The sequence below is a fragment of the Parasteatoda tepidariorum genome, chromosome 3, assembly GCF_982258835.1.
Source record: "Parasteatoda tepidariorum strain Cologne lab strain chromosome 3, Ptep-v5.0, whole genome shotgun sequence".
Taxonomy (NCBI): domain Eukaryota; kingdom Metazoa; phylum Arthropoda; class Arachnida; order Araneae; family Theridiidae; genus Parasteatoda; species Parasteatoda tepidariorum.
In genome coordinates this window covers 68,293,999-68,311,775 of record NC_141757.1, presented here as the reverse complement: position 1 = coordinate 68,311,775, position 17,777 = coordinate 68,293,999, and the positions used below count along the sequence as shown (strand labels likewise).

Genomic DNA, 17,777 nt, shown 5'->3' with positions numbered 1-17,777 from the left:
AATCGTTATCGATCGATTACATCATTCTGAATTTCATGTCAGTTTTTTCTGTTCGTCTTGCTCATCGGTTTTGCAGTTGCTTGTTTTTAAATTCATAAATATGAAAAATGTGAAGGTGTAAAGAGATTACGAGATAATATTTTAACATTTTGGTCTGATTTTATTTTAATATTACAATTTGTGAAGAGTTTGCTCTTTAACTGTTAAATAATTAGTTTGAAGTCAGGAAATTGAGACATGTCTGCTGCGGTTCTTAGATTGAAAAGAAAAGCGTCGAGTGAACCGATTGAAGGATTAGTTATCGCTCTGAAAAAATCGAAGGAATATGATTCTAATGAAGTGTTTTTTAAGTTTGCAGCAACAGTGAAAAGTGATGTAAGTATAGATTTTAGCGGCAAAATTGAATGCTTTAATAAGTAGTAAATATCTACTTACAGTAGCATTTTTTTTCCAGTTAAATTGTTATACTTTTTTTGCTGTATGAGGTACAAGGATATTTGGGGATATTTTTATATCGGTGCCTGCTCGAGCTACGTAAATTCCCCCTTTTTCAAATTATATCCAAACATTTTATGTAAGCAATGGTCTAAAAAATAATGAATGTTTATGCTTTCAATTCTGTTATATGTAGAACAAAAGAAATTTCCATCATCGCTATTTAAAAATTTTACTAAATGTTAACGATCTATTATATGTCTTTAACGATGTTTTACGTTCTGACCGAAAGCAAGGAAAATGGATTAAAAGAGCAAAGTGGGATTCTTTAGTAATTAAACTAAATGAAAATAATAGGTAAATGAAAATTTTATAAAGGCTTCAAGATATAGCTCCCAATCTAAAGGGCATCGTATTTTACACTCTAACCTATATTTTATAGAAATTTAAATGCTTATATAGAAATTTAAATCAGTTTTTTTTCCTAAAGTAAAAAGAATATTTGTCATAGTGTCTCTTAACTCTTCTAAGTTCTTTTTGACATCTTATAAAGAAAAAGTTTTTTGGAAGAGATTTCCATATCATGATGTGTGGCAGAATAATCGCCAAGTCTTGGCAACTTTCAGGCAGTGGCTTGCGACTTGCAAGTAACTAAGAAAAAAAATCCCAAAAAGGGACAAAATCAAAGGGTAAAGCTCGTGGTCACCCCCAGACAAATCTCTACCTGTTGTTTTAATTTAATTTCCCCGTTTGAAATCAATTTGGCGATTGTAGTTGGCATGGTTGATCATGATTCAAATATATCCTCATTTTTTATGTTAACTGTGATTTTTGAATAAAAAAAATATTTAAATAACTTGGGCTACTTAAATATTAGCTAAAGACAAAGAAGTATTGTGACCACCACAAACATAATTAAAAAACAAATTTCTATATGCATTTAAGCTTAAATACTAATAATTGTTATTCAAATTTTAACACTTAAATCAATAAATATATTGATTTATTTTATTATCTCATTTAATTAAGGGAATTTTTTAAACTCCGCAAACGTGTCCATATTAATCTCCTTCTATAAAAAAAGTAAATGCTTTAAAGTAAGACTTATAAGTAAATGTAGTAAAACACAAAATCAAAACTTGTTTTTGTAGCTCATAAAGATCTGTAATTTAAAAATAAGTCAGGACAAGTCAAAACAAGTAATCTATAGCAGCAATTGTCTACTATCTGCTGTGTAGTTTTGAACAATTTCATTATTTTATGATTAATTTCTTTATTATTTAACTAATTTTGCTTAAATTAGAATATTGCTTACAGAGATTGCCCTTCTTGGGTTTTATTTGCCTTTGGCTGTCTAATGAGTATCTCTAATTACTATTTTAAGAACTTGGCCCTGTATTATTATATTGTGAAAGCAGAGGTCAAAAAAAAAAAATTTTTGTTATTTTTGATTGCGTTTGGCTTACCTAAAAGTACCCAATTTTTTATTCTTAGAATTTTTTTATTGCTGCATTAAAAAATATTTTACTTAAATTCTATTCTATATTAAGAGCCACGTTTTTTCATAATATTATTTATATTCACCATGAGTAAATTAAATTTAGTAAGAAACTTTGGCCCTTGATAACATTTCAGTGCTATTTTAGGCATTTGGTGTGTGCTGAAGAACATAAAATATCCTGAATATTTCTGACTATCAATGAGCTGGTTAAATGTCTGAAATTTAAGTGTTAAAGCACTTGGTTTTATATTATAAATTTCCTATATGATAAAGATTAATGCCTCTGAAGGAAAATATTTTAGAATAGCAAGTTAAATCTCCCCTTCACTAGTAAAAGACTACTATATCTAATATGCCTAATATCATGGGTGCAAGTCTTCAGTCCCCAGGACGGATTTCCGTCTTTCGAAAATGTCCGCGGACGTAAGTGAGACGGAAACAAGACTGAGTCGAAGACGGAAATCGGAATTTTTTTTTCTGTCCTTAAAAATGTTTTGTAGGTCTACGTTATTGGTCTACTTTCTTATGTCCTGTTGTTATTTTATCAAAAGACAGATGAATAAGTATTTTTTGTACATTATTTAAACTTGATGTATTATGGTAAAGCTTTCTTAGATAGTTTGCATATGTCGAGAGGGTATTGTGTGTGTTAGGTATTTCAGTAAAAAAAATTTCAGTCTTGGCCTTTTTTCCAACTTGCACCCATGCCTAATATACTTATTTCTATTTATGGATCTACCGTATAGGGTATGCATAATAAATCCCTCAGTCAAAAAATCTAAATTTTTGAAAATATGATACACATACCCATTAGAAATGTAGAAAGATCTAAAGATCATCCCAATTATAATACAGTAGGGGACCGATTATCCGGAATGATCGGGACTATCGCTATTCCTGATAACTGATTTTTCCAATTTTCTTAATCGCTACAAAAAGCCGTTTTTTTTATTTCTTTTTTATTGTTAAACCCAACTAAAAAAGAAAAATATTTGGAAATAATCTTAAGAAGAGAAAACGATGAAGTTATACACTAATGATTATATTGAAAATGATGGTAAGGTAAACATCTTTCAAAAAAGAAAGAAAAATCCTAAAATCTTATGAGGAAAAAAAAAAAGGTTTTTTTAATGGTGGTAAAATTTGTCGAATTTCGTTCCGGTTTTCTGATTTCCGGATAACAGGTTCTGTACTGTACCTTGAAAAAAAGGAAGCAAGGGAATTGGACTGCAACTGATTTCAATAATATGTTCACTATGAATTTACTGCATAGAATTTAGCCAAGCTTCAAGCTCTCAGATAGCCCGTTGTACATCATGTAAATATCAATCATTAATTATTTATCATTTATATTCTTACTTGTATTTGGTAATATGTTTTGAAGAGGCATCTCTCTGTGTACCACCAATGATCTAAGCACATTTACACAGCTTAGAAAATATTTTGTTATCTAATATGTACCATCCCTTGTCGTTCTTTTCTTTTTAATACTTGAATTCAAGTTAACTTTTTTATTGAATTTTTAAATCCATGTTTTAGATTAAGTTATATCCTTTTAAGTCTAGAAATAATTCCTTGCTTGGGTCCCTGCAAATTATTTATTTGAATGTACTGCATTTAATTTTATGTAAAATTCTAGGTTTGTTTGTTAATTTTCCAGTACTTTTTCATTAGTCAAGTGCAATTAAATCAATATATATATATATATATATATATATATATATATATATATATATATATATATATAGTATATATATTTTCATTTATTTCTTTTTTGGAGACAACCATTTTTTTAGGGAATTTTAATTAAGAAAATGCTTGATTATATATATATTACATTTTCTTTTAGACTGATTCCATTAAAGAACATATCCAAGCTGCACTTTCTAAAGAAAAAGAATCAAAACTTTTAAAGTGGCGTGATCCTAAAGGAGCAGCTGTTAGACAAAAAAATGTGTCTAATATATGTGAAAAACTGAGAAATGAGTGCAAAGCTGTTAGCGAGAAAAAACGGCTTGAGTATCTAAATAATCGTAGGCTAATTTTTACTGAAACTGTTCCTATTCTTGACGATGACAAAGAATCTCCTGTCCAAAGTGCTGAAGTTCGTGATTTATTTCATTTGTATGATATAATTGAAGAAAATGAAGAACCTAAAAAACAGGTAAATATATTTTTTATTTTATTGGAAATTAAATTTTATTCAATTAAAGTAACTTGTAATAATATAATTTTTAAGCAAAATAATTAGTTAATTAGTTCAATTTATAAAAACTGTTATTTTTTAATTCCATTTTTTATGATATTAAGTTTTTACTTTTAAGAAATTATTTTTTAGAATGAAATAATGTGTTAGATATGAAAGGCTGGGTTTCTTAACTGTGTACGTTTCAGTGTTCCGCTGTCCACACTTTTGATACACAAACAATATAACTAATACAAAAATAATTTTATCGTATAGAAATGTTTATTTTTTTACTTGTTTATTTATTTTTTGCTACAAAAATTTTGTTTTAAGAGCTCTACGTACTTTGTAATGTCTCATCGTGTAAAATATGTGGATCTTTAAACATTACACTGAATTCTTCCACAATATTTTTAATTGGTGGTATTCTGTTCCTCGTAAAATTTTGAATTTTAAAAAAATTTCTTTAATATGTAAGTCTGTGTCCAAAATCTGGTTTGAAATTTTTCTAAAAAACCTGGAAATGTTAGAAGTTTCTATTTCTGGAAATAAATTAGAACCCTAAATTCTCCTTCATTATGAAATTCTGAGAAAATTTAATACTTTATAAACTTATATTGATATTATATATTATCCATACAATTCGTAATTAATTCTTATTCAATGTTTTATTTATCATTTTAAGTATTTAGACTATAATGGAAAGGTTTTTATGTATTTAATATTTTAAATGAAGGAAGTATTTATTTATTATATTCTTTTTAGTTAGATGATGGAGATAACACTATCACTTGCAATGGCACTCCTTTAATACGAGAGAAAGTTTCTGATTATGTTTACGACGTGTATGTTGCTAATGGACAATTTGACAATTCATTTGTTGAAAATGCTGTGAGGTAAGATAATTTTATTATTTTATTGGCATAAAATACATTTTTAATCGAAAATATATTTTGTTTTTGTGTAGGAATATATCTTTTTATTATTAGTCTGACAAAAAAAAAGTGTCTGAATTTGGCTGGAAAAATATCAAAAATTGGTATCAGAATGATTTCTCTCAAATTATTGAAATCAAAGTATTTTATTAGGATTCTTTAGTTTATAAATATTTTAGCTTTTATGTATGCAATTTATGAATGTGTCTCATTTTTATTTTCCATTCCTCGATACCGTATCAAACCATTTCTATTTTAATTTAACTTTATTTTTTCATATTGTTGTATATATTTTCCACGGACTTATGAAGTGAATCTGTTTTTTAAAAACTTAAATCATATATAATTTAATTATATGGTATTTAAATTTTTACGAATGTTTTCAGTAAAAACTGTTTTTGTTCTTCAGTATTGTATTAAATCCTCATGTGCCACTTAATTTCATTTTATTTCTTCATATTGATTTATTAGTAGTATTACTAATTAGTTTTATGAATTAGTGTTTTAAAAATGTAAACTGCTGTAATTTATTTCTATGTGATTTGTATTTTTGAAAAGCTAATGTTTTTTAAAAATTCATATCATACAATAATGTGAATCTTATGACTTTCAGTTCCTCAATCGAAAAATTAATCATTTATGTACCTTATTTTTTATTAATTTATTCTGCTGTAGATTACGAATGTGAATTAGTTTTTAAAGAATCTGAATTATCTTTATTTTTTTTCCAAAGTTAAATAAATTTACGTAAGTAATATAAAAAAATCTTCGTCTCCTTCTAGTTTTTACGTACATGTTATGACTTAGATTTTATTTATTTATTTAGCTTAAGACCATGCACTGTAACAAATGAAGATCTATATTTTGGAGATAGTGATGATAACTCTGAAGTATACGAGGATGAAGATGACAGTAATGATGAAAGCAATTGGCGAAATGAATATCCTGAAGATGAAGAATCTGGAGCTGATCAAGGTTTAAATTTTTTTTATTATTTTATTTATGTATAGTATGTATTTTCTTATTGACATCCATGACTGAACCTATCTAAGATAATGATGTAAGGAGGCGAATATATGTTCAGGTGTAAGTGTGTTAGTAGAAATAATAATGAAGGCAAAGAATGAATGCCAATGAAATAATAATGTTAATATTTATTTAGAGATGATCATTAAGAATTTTAAGAAGTATTACTCAAAACACTGTATATTTTCTTTTTATTTTAACTCTATGTCGTTTTTCTGTGTATGCCCTTTTTTACTTATCTATATATTGTACGGGGTGTCATGAAAAAGGGAACAAATATTACCCATGTAACTATTGTCCTAATGATTAGATTTTCACATAGTTCAAAACAGGTTTGGGGTTTTGGACAGGACACGTGGGTTTTACTGTCCTAAACTGGGTACAACTGTCTTAAAGTGTCCAAAACCTTGAACTTTGGTAAAAGGTAAAAATTCTATAGGTGTAACCATTGTACACATAATAATTACATGTATCAATAAATATTTGATATTTTTTATACAATTTACTATAACTTATTAAAAGAAAATAATATAATATAATAGGAAAAGGTTTATAATTTTAAAGCTCAACAATTCATTGAGCAACAAAAGTGAATACCTAATCCTTTAAATATAAATATGCTTTTAATACTGATAAATAATATTTTTGCATAAATATAAATATGGCAATATTGAAAAATAATAATTTTTCTTAAAAAAATACTAAATTTGTTCAAAAATTAACCTTTTATTTTTCACAATATTTTTTTAAAAAAATTTTATCATTTCTGCATCACAGGATCATAAAAAAGACATCTATTTTTAAAAAAATTGTTTTTAAATATAAATATATTAGTTTAAATTGAAAATACAAAATAACTGAAAAATGTATGAACAGTTTTGAAGGGCATAACATCAGTTTCAGTTACTGACACTGGTGATGTATCACCACTATGCTAAAAGAATTGAGCATGAATGAAATAAAAGTATTCTAGAATAGTACTATAGATAAATAAACCTGTTTATGAAGAACCAAGCACTTAGTCCCTAATATTTTAACCAGTATGGCAAGGCCAACCTTCAGTTATGTACTATTGAATGAGAAGACTAATTGAACTTGATTACTGATTAATCTTCCTTTGTTTAAATTAAAGAGTCAAACAATATTAATAAAACATTATACTTTTAAAAACAAATATTCTCTAGTATATTTAATTATCAATATGTTATTAGTTCTATGTTTATTTTACCTCTTAAATATTGTTCAAATAAAATTGTGACATAATATGAGTAAAAGGGTTTTGGAGAGGACAGTTTAAACCGTGGATTAATCCATTCTGTCCTAAACCTTGCCAAACCTGGTTCAAAACTATCACGCCTAAAAGGGTTGCATAAACTATGCCAATTATTCTTGGATATTTATTACTTTACATAATCAGAGGCGTAAAAAAAACTTTTGCTGGCTGAAATTTTTAAAAAATTTTAATTGACTATTGAAATAGTAGAGGTGGTTACAATCTAAAAAGCATGGTTTCCTTAATGTAGGTTTTAATTTTTGCATAGTTTGCCATATATCTGAAACTTTGTTAGTGAATCAAAAAATATTCATTCACAATTATAAAATTTGTCTACTCTAAGGTAATTCCATGTAAAAATAATTTAGTCAGTTAAATAATTCTTGTTTTACTTATTTTGAAAACTTAAGAACAATCAATTTTTCTCAAGTGTTAGATTTTATAATTCAAAATTACATAATTTAAAATTTTGTAAAAATCTGTGTACCTTATACAGTTTAAATTTTTTGGACTATTATTAAATAAATTAAAAAGATAACCAATAACTACTGAAAATTATTTTTTCTTAAAATTATGTTTGAGTAATCAAATTTTAGTATTTTGTTCAAAAATTTTTCATCTCTCTAAAACATTTTCAAGGTATAAGTAAGTATGCAAAGGCTGAAATTAACTTAAAAGGGGCCAAATATTTGATCTGACTAAATTATTAGAACCATATTTTTCAGATTGCAGTTACCACTCCTTTCCCTATTTTATTCAGTTTAAAGGTATATTGGCACTTATTAAATGAAAATCCAATCATTAGGGCAATAGTTATTCAAGGTGATTTTTTTTTTCTTCTTTTTCTGATTTACTGTACTCTACATTGCTGATGCACCAAAGTTACAGATTTATTATTTTTGTCTAGTTTTTCAAATACAACATTATAAGGTTATAAAGACTATGCTATCTATTTTATTGTTGCATAGATTTTAATTATATTTTGGGTTTTACGAATTGATTTCTTATATTTTATTTATTTAAGAAAAATTTTGTGAACCAGAATTCATAAAATTTTATGACAATTGTACTTTTGAGCTCATTTTAATTGCAAAGTTCAATCTAGAAATTTATAAAAAGAATTCATTAATTATCTATCTACTGCATCACCTGCATGTTTAATTTTTATTGTGTCTATTACAGAATCTGAAGAATTTGATGAGAATCGTTACTATAATGAAATTCGACAGTCTTTCAACCATGTTAGTTTAGGTATGTGATTTTAGGATTTTATTTTTGTATCCAAAATCAAGTTGTCAATAAATTATATTATCCCTTTTTATTGTTGACACTGAATTATAAGTTATACTTTAACTATACTATACTTATACTTAATTATATGGTGTTGTGCACACCAACTAGTATTTAAATGGATACATTATAATAAACTCTAAAGAGTTTCATTAAAACTTCTAAATTTCCCCCATGAAATTATGAAGCCGTAATGACACAAATAATCAATAGATGGTGTTTATCGATTACCAAATAATCAAGTGTACCAAATTTTTTATTGTTTAGTTAATACTTGATTTTTGCTTGATTTGTTTAATTATTCATTTATTTTTAAGAATTGATTCATTTTATTTTTAGAAAAATTAATTAGTAATTTCACAACCGTAAAATCATAAAGATGAATACAGTTGCCTTTGCCTTCTTTATGTATTTTCATATTGATATTGAAACTTTTATTTTGTCACCTAATTTAAAAGGATTTCAAATAATAACAAAATACTGTCTTGTTAGTAAATCTACCTTTTTATTAAATATCTGTTTCTTTTTTTTTTTTTTTTTTTTTACTTTTTACATTTTTGAGTCTTGTAAGTTAGCAATTTAATTATTTTCATGTTTTGCAATTCATATTTTTCATTTAGCTTGTATTTACAACATACCTTTTCAATTTACTTTATTTAATAATAGTGTTCTTAACTCCTTAACTGCCGCAGGCATATATATACGTCTCGGCCAGACGATGTGTTAACTGCCGCAGGCCTATATATACACTTTCCCGAAGTACGATGCTTTGCATTGCGCTGCTATAAATAGAACTACACCCCCTACTTCAAAATGCAGTAAAATGGCCTTCAAAGTGTTTGCTTTGCGAATGTATTACTAATTTCGGGGGAGGGGGAATGGGAAAAGGATGTTATGGAAAAGTGATATCATATTAATTGCTTGTGTGTATTTATTTGAGTAAGGTCGGTTTTTTTCCGATTTTGTTTCCCGTATGTATTTGGTGCTTTTTATTCTTTCCATCAACGTCGTCAAAGAAAAATGCATCACGAAAATGTGCTGTTTGTTCAAGAAAAAAAATTCTTCTTGAATCCCGCGATGAATGTGATGTTGGTTTATGTGTCCAACCATGTTTCAGGATTTATCATACAGCAGCAAAGTTTTAACATCTTTTAAATAGTATTTTTATTATTTAATTTAAATTTTGTATTTTCTTTCTTTCCTTTTTCTTGTCTTGTGAAATTAAACTGTTTTTAAATTGCAAAGCGTGCATCATTTTTCCCCACCAAAAGAAAGTGCACTTGAGCGAAAAACGGTGGCACTGGGTAGTGAATCACGTTAATTTTACTCGGCAGTTAAGGGGTTAAAAAAGATTTTCAATACTGTCAAGCACAAGAGGATTTCATAAAAATATGTTTATTCTCGTGAATTTTTTAGAGTGACAACATAATACATATTTAGTAAAAAAAAAAAAAAATTTAAATAATTCAATATTTCCATGAAAGAGGGAACTATTGCAAACTAAGTATTAAAAACTTTTATAATTACTGTCTTTATAATAAGGGCTTATTTTCATAGCTAAAGCCTCAGAACTGGGGAAATTCCAATAATTTTTTTTAATTAGTCTAAAAACTGGAAAGTTACTTAATTTTGATTTAAAATACTTAAAAAATTCCTATTTTTTATAGTAAAATTGATGTAAATTTTCTGTTTTTTTACTTGATTCCATTTCATGTCAATAAATAAATTAAAAGCTGCTTCCTTAATGCATTTATATTTAGTGAAGATATTCCGCAAAATAGATCTCAAGAGATATTCAGGAAAAAGTTAATTTAAATTCCTATATAAAAATTTTGGGCTTTCAAAAAACAATTGTTTTCATTATTAAGAAAACAATATTTCATCATAGACAATTATGCTGTCTGCGAACAAACAGTGTTTGTAACATGATTTCCAGACTTATAGATTAACTTTGATGTGTTATAAGTTGTTACAAAAAAAACTGTTGTTCATAATATCCTACGTGAATTCTTTTTTATCAAATCATTCTTTTTTACAAATCAAATCATTTTTTGCACAGAATTATAAAATTCGTTTATCTAAAGATAATTACATGCAAAAAATAGCTTTTGGCAAATATTTATTATTTTATTTATTAGTAATAGTTGAAAAAAAGTTTGAATTGTAACATACAATTCTTTACATCTTTTTAAAGAACGTAATTTTACATGGCAAAATACAAAATTTGAATGAAATTGGTCAAATAGTTCCAAGGCAATCTAATTTTAAAATGTTGTTTAAAATTTAAAGGAAATTCAAATTAATTAGCATATTCGAACTTACTCTCTTGAAGCATTAAGATTGAGTCCTAGAACATGAATATTCGATCAAAAGTTATTCATGTTAGTTCGTTTATTTATTTAATTTTTTTTTTCGCACTGTACATAAATGAGTCAAAACTGGAAAATGAACTATAAATTTATGTCAACAGTTGAGAATATCAGGTAATTGATAAAATGAGTCAAAATCAGGGAATTGATAAAATGAGTTTTAAAAAGTCGTTTAATGGAGAGAAAAGAAATTCAAATTAATTAGTGTGTACGCACGTATTCGAATTTACCCTCTTGAAGCATTAAGATTCTATCAAAAATTATTCATGTTAGTCCGCTTATTTATTTACTTATTTTTTCTCACTGTACATGAATGAGTCAAAACTGTAAAATGAACTATAAGTTTATGTCAACAGTTGAGAAAATCAAGAAATTGATAAAATTAATCTGGAATTTAATTCTGAAAGTTAGAGTTTGTGATCAGTCTGATGTATCAAAATGTCATTGAATTATCTTATTATTTTTTCTTTCTTTTTTGTTAAGGTGACTGCAGTGATGAAGAACCTTTCCATTACTCAAAAGTAATGCATGAAATTGAAGATGAATATGGTAATGATTATAGTGATTGAAAAAGCAACTAAGTATTATTTAGCCCATTCACCACCTCCAGATAAAATTGAAAAGTTACATGCCAAAGATATTTGCTTCGTTAAATACTATGCTCTGAAAAAAGTGATGTTCATTTCTTATATTTATAATCTCCTTTCTAACTGTTAAATCATGTTCATTATATTTAAATGTTTTGTTTCTTTGTAAAATTATTATATTTCATTAACATTCATGATGTGTTGTTGTAAGGTTTGTTCTAAGTGAAGCATTTTGTTTTTCTCTGAAGTAATGATCTCTGACTTTGATAAAATGTTTGTATACTTAAATATGTAAATAGTTGTACATAAAATATTTTAATGTTGATCAATGTTTCGTGTTTTTCTTTTTAGTTGTGAAATTTGTTTTGTTTGAGTCAGGGCTTGAAAAACCGCCCGTCCTCGGCGGTCAAAAATTCTCCGCGGACAACAAATTTCTTGAATCCAACGTCCGCGCGGGCGACCATTTTCCCGTTAATGTTCGTGATATATTTTCAATTTTTGTTATCTTACAAGAGTCTAGCTCCTCACTTCTAAAATGACACTCTAATCTCGAAATACAGCAACATACTGCGCATGGTGGAAGGGATGTTTTCTCTGTGTGGGAGTACTGCAGCGGTTGAAAGGGGCTTTTCAGCAATGAACTTACAAAAAAAGCACATTACGTACTGGTCTTAAACAAGAAGCGTCAACCGCAATTATGAACATCTACCTAAATGAAAAACTTCTTTCAGATTTCTATGCAGAAACCTCTGTAAATCTCTCTCTTCTCTCTGTTATTACCGTACAATGTTATCCTAGTATTTGTAATCCTAGTAACTACTAATTCATTGTGCAATTTATATAATTGTTAGTAATAAATAAGAGAAAATTATATTTTTATTTATTTAGAAGCGACGGGTTAGTTTCAAAGGAGGACAGGTGCATTGTTGGACAAGCTGTCCTCAGGGACGTTTTTTCGAGCCCTGGTTTGAGTATAGTATTTATAGAGACTTTGTATTTTAAAAAGAAAAATTCATGTAGTTTCGTGGGTAAATCGTGGTTGTAGAAATAGAATCCAAAAAAATTTCTCCACTATTGTTAAAGTTAGATACCATAGGTTTAAAATAAAGCAGCATGTCTTTCATTTTATGAGAAAATATATTATTTAAAAAAATATTTATAATCATTTGAACGATAAATATTACAATAATTGTTTAAATTATAATTTGTCACATAATTATTTCATTATATAAAATAAAATATCTTTAATGTTAAGCCCTTATAAACTAGAAATACAGTATACTCTCGATATCTCAAAGATGAGGGGACACTAAAAAAATTTCGAGGTTGCGAGTTTTCAAAATAACAAGTTCAGAACTAATTATGTACTAAAAAGTAGAGTTATGAAACATAAGAATAACTACTATTAAATATGTATGTACTGATTGTTGACAATAAGTCTAAATACATCAATAATAATTTTATTTTTAAAACTAAGAGAAAAATAATTACGCCTTCAATAGAAAAGAATTTATTTACAATAAACTTACATTGTGATTTTTCTGAAAAAATTCAATTTCTATTTTGAAAAAAATTAGACATAACAAGGTTTTGAGAAGAAACTCTTCAATATAGGAATTCAAATTGACTTTAGGTGAATATATAATAACAAGGAAAAAAATATTTTTTTGTCATGACATATTTTTTGATAGTATACTGTATTAATTTTAAATTAACATTTACTTACTAATAATAGGGAAACATATAGCCTAGACAATCATTGGTTTAAAATTCTTTAGACTTCAAAGTTTGATTTGAAGGTGTATTAATGTGTGAGTTTAACTCTTCTAAGTTCTTTTTAACATCTTATAAAGAAAAAGTTTTTTGGAAGAAATTCTATATCATGATGTGTGGCAGAATAATCGCCAAGTCTTGGCAACTTTCAGGCAGTGGCTTGCGACTTGCAAGTAACTAAGAAATAAAATCCCAAAAAGGGACAAAATCAAAGGGTAAAGCTCGTGGTCACCCCCAGACTAATCTCTACCTGTTGTTTTAATTTAATTTCCCCGTTTGAAATCAATTTGGCGATTGTTGTTGGCATGGTTGATCATGATTCAGATATATCCTCATTTTTTATGTTAACTGTGATTTTTGAATAAAAAAAATATTTAAATAACTTGGGCTACTTAAATATTAGCTAAAGACAAAGAAGAATTGTGACCACCACAAACATAATTAAAAAAAAAAACAAATTTCTACATGCATTTAAGCTTAAATACTGAAAATTGTTATTCAAATTTTAACACTTAAATCAATAAATATATTGATTTATTTTATTATCTCATTTAATTAAGGGAATTTTTTAAACTCCGCAAACGTGTCCATATTAATCTCCTTCTATAAAAAAAGTAAATGCTTTAAAGTAAGACTTAAAAGTAAATGTAGTAAAACACAAAATCAAAACTTGTTTTTGTAGCTCATAAAGATCTGTAATTTAAAAATAAGTCAGGACAAGTCAAAACAAGTAATCTATAGCAGCAATTGTCTACTATCTGCTGTGTAGTTTTGAACAATTTCATTATTTTATGATTAATTTCTTTATTATTTAACTAATTTTGCTTAAATTAGAATATTGCTTACAGAGATTGCCCTTCTTGGGTTTTATTTGCCTTTGGCTGTCTAATGAGTATCTCTAATTACTATTTTAAGAACTTGGCCCTGTATTATTATATTGTGAAAGCAGAGGTCAAGAAAATTTTTTTTTGCTATTTTTGATTGCGTTTGTCTTACCTAAAAGTACCCAATTTTTTATTCTTAGAATTTTTTTATTGCTGCATTAAAAAATATTTTACTTAAATTCTATTCTATATTAAGAGCCACGTCAAAATTCTTTAGACTTCAAAGTTTGATTTGAAGGTGTATTAATGTGTGAGTTTATCATAATTTTGGGGAATCAGATAATGTGTAGGATATGGATGTGTATAACTTTAAATTTTTCATGTTTTTTAAAATTTATTGGTATTTTTTGTCCACCAATATCATGATTTCAAAAGTAATATACTGCAATGCAGCTGTTGGAAAAACCACATTTTTCCTTGGTTAACAATTACTACTTTATTACAAATTTTGTGACTACAAATACATTTGAAATGTAGTCACTACTTATAAGAGGGGAACTTTGCAGTAGAACTTAATTTACACCTATGTTCAAAATAGTTTTGAATAATAAATTGACTTACTTAAACATAAGGAATTAAGATATATGTTTACATGAGCTGGTTTGTTATTATAAATATTTTATTAATAGATTTATAATAATTACTTATTATTTTCTTTAATAATAGTAGAAAAAATTTTGAATTGTAAAGTATAAAAATTTTTACTTTGACTTAAGGGAGCAAATTTTATATGGCAAAATATGAACAAAATTGGTTGAATAGTTTCTTAGAAAAATGGTTTTAGATATCTGACTTTTTCAATTTCTCAACTCAGTTTAATTCTCATGTGAAATTGCATTCTTTAAAATTTAGTTCAAATTTGTAAGCCTTTCAGTTCAAAATTATTTTGATTATTATTGATTTAAAAAATAAATTATTATTAACCTTATTTTTTACATAGTTTTATCTTTGGATAAACAAATTGTATAATTGTGTACAAAAAATATTCAATTCGCTTAAAATTTTTTTTAGAGACATGGTGAAATATACAAACTGTAAACTTAGCATTATGTGGTAAAACCTTTTACCGATCAACTGACAAAACTATTTCTTAGATTGTGACTGCTCTCTATAAATTTCGGGTTAAGAATCAATCTGTTGAGTAAAGGGTATATTTATTCAGAGAAGGTATATTTTTGTGTCTGATTTCTTAACTTAAAATATTGTTTACAGTTACCAATTAGCACATTTGAAGTGATCCTTTGAAACCATTAAGATTGAGAACTAAGTACATGAAAATCCAATCATTAAATAAAAATTTATTCAGGTTGATTTTTTTTTTTTTTGCTCTTTTTATAGCAATTCAAATTATAGGCAACTTTTTAACTCTCAAAATGTACTACACTACTAAAAAATTCCTGCTTTCATATTTCTCGATCACACTAAAATAAGTACTCTCTGGGCAGTTCGAAACTGTTATCATGAACCTTTAAAAGTATCTGCCATTTTCCTAATTTACGAAAATAATTGTTGTGGATAAATCCAATTGCACTTGTGATTTCGATTTCCAGAAAGCAATGAGACAAATGACTGAAGCCAAGCTTTATGAAAAAATTGCTGCTCTAGAGTATCAGGCATAATTCTTAGTACCATTCTGCCACAATGGCATTGAAATATCTTCACCAATCAGCTTAGAAAAATTATCTTTATTTGAACTATTTTTATACTTAACTAATGTTTAAAGTAATATGTTAAGTATTCGCTACTGTTTTTTTTTTTTTCGTGTTTAACACTATGAAAGTAGGAACTACAGTAGTTTTGCTACTTTATTACTTTTTAGACCAGTGGTTTCCAATTCATTCATGTTATGAAACCCTAAATGATCGACCTTTTGGCAGAACTCCAATTTAATAAAGTTCATTAACAACTGTAAACCTAACCAGAGAAACACTACTAATAATTGTTGCTAACTATATTAATTTTTTATTGTTTTATCAATGATAGTCTGAAACTTAGATTTTATGTCTGACAATTGATAGGCCTGAGGTAGCATGTAGTCGGTCTCTGAATTTATTTTTTGGTATATGCATAAGCTGAAAATAAATTAAATAAGCAGAATTATCTTTATTGGTGAAGTGAATTATAAACGTTTAAATGAACTTTCATAAACGTTGAAAATTGTTATCAAGGAAACACATTTCTTGATTGTTAATTTTTATTTTATTTTCTTAATGGAAAAGTTTGAAAGGAAATATTAGTGCAATTTTTTATGAATGCATATCTTTTTTCGTAATTTATTCAATACCATTTGTTTATAAATTTCTTTTTAAATACTATTTTTCTCTGACATTTCGTTGAAATATTCTCATAAAAATGACCAAAATTTTAAATTGTTGGTTGGATATAAAAAGAAAACCCCACAGGTTTTAAAAATCATAACTGGTTTTAAAAAAATTAACTTTCAGTATCCCTTTTTAAGAACCACTGTTTTGACCACTGAAAAATTATCTTTATTTGAACTATTTTTATACTTAACTAATGTTTAAAGTAATATGTTAAGTATTCGCTACTGTTTTCTTTTTTTTTTTTTTTTTTTTTGTGTGTTTAACACTATTTCTACACTATGAAAGTAGGAACTACAGTAGTTTTGCTACTTTATTATTTTTTAGACCAGTGGTTTCCAATTCATTCATGTTATGAAACCCTAAATGATCGACCTTTTCGCAGAACTCCAATTTAATAAAATTCATTAATAACTGTAAACCTAACCAGAGAAACACTACTAATAATTGTTACTAACTATATTAATTTTTTATTGTTTTATCAATGATAGTCTGAAACTTAGATTTTATGTCTGACAATTGATAGGCCTGAGGTAGCATGTAGTCGGTTTCTGAATTTATTTTTTGGTATATGCATAAGCTGGAAATAAATTAAAAAAACTGAATTATGTTTATTGGTGAAGTGAATTATAAACGTTTAAATGAACTTTCATAAACGTTTAAAATTGTTATCAAAGAAACACATTTCTTGATTGTTAATTTTTATTTTATTTTCTTAATGGAAAAGTTTGAAAGGAAATATTAGTGCAATTTTTTATGAATGCATATCTTTTTTCGTAATTTATTCAATACCATTTGTTTATAAATTTCTTTTTAAATACTATTTTTCTCTGACATTTCGTTGAAATATTCTCATAAAAATGACCAAAATTTTAAATTGTTGGTTGGATATAAAAAGAAAACCCCACAGGTTTTAAAAATCATAACTGGTTTAAAAAAAAATTAACTTTCAGTATCCCTTTTTAAGAACCACTGTTTTAGACAATGTGAATTTTTTTTCTTTCAGAAATCAAGTATGAATCCTGTTAATTTAGGAATGTTTATTTTTATCAACCATTAATTTATTTTGAAAGTGAGCCTGAAATTTGCTGTCTTTCTCTTGAGTAAGAATTGAGTTTCAAATTTTAATTGCTCAGGTCTCTCATTGGAAATTTTCTCCAGCTGATTTTAAAGTTTAATTATTTTATAATTTAATTTA

The 17,777-nt window shown here is 26.6% G+C and overlaps 1 protein-coding gene across 1 annotated transcript; it reads left to right on the top strand.

Moving 5' to 3' along the window:
* On the top strand, nt 1–11,926 carry fs(2)ltoPP43 (female sterile (2) ltoPP43). The gene is made up of 6 exons (XM_043053055.3): nt 1–375; nt 3,786–4,100; nt 4,887–5,017; nt 5,883–6,031; nt 8,538–8,606; nt 11,498–11,926. The coding sequence occupies exons 1-6, from the start codon at nt 238–240 to the stop codon at nt 11,581–11,583; spliced, it is 888 nt and encodes a 295-aa protein (XP_042908989.1). The 5' UTR covers nt 1–237; the 3' UTR covers nt 11,584–11,926.
* Nucleotides 11,927–17,777: the final 5,851 nt, after the last annotated feature.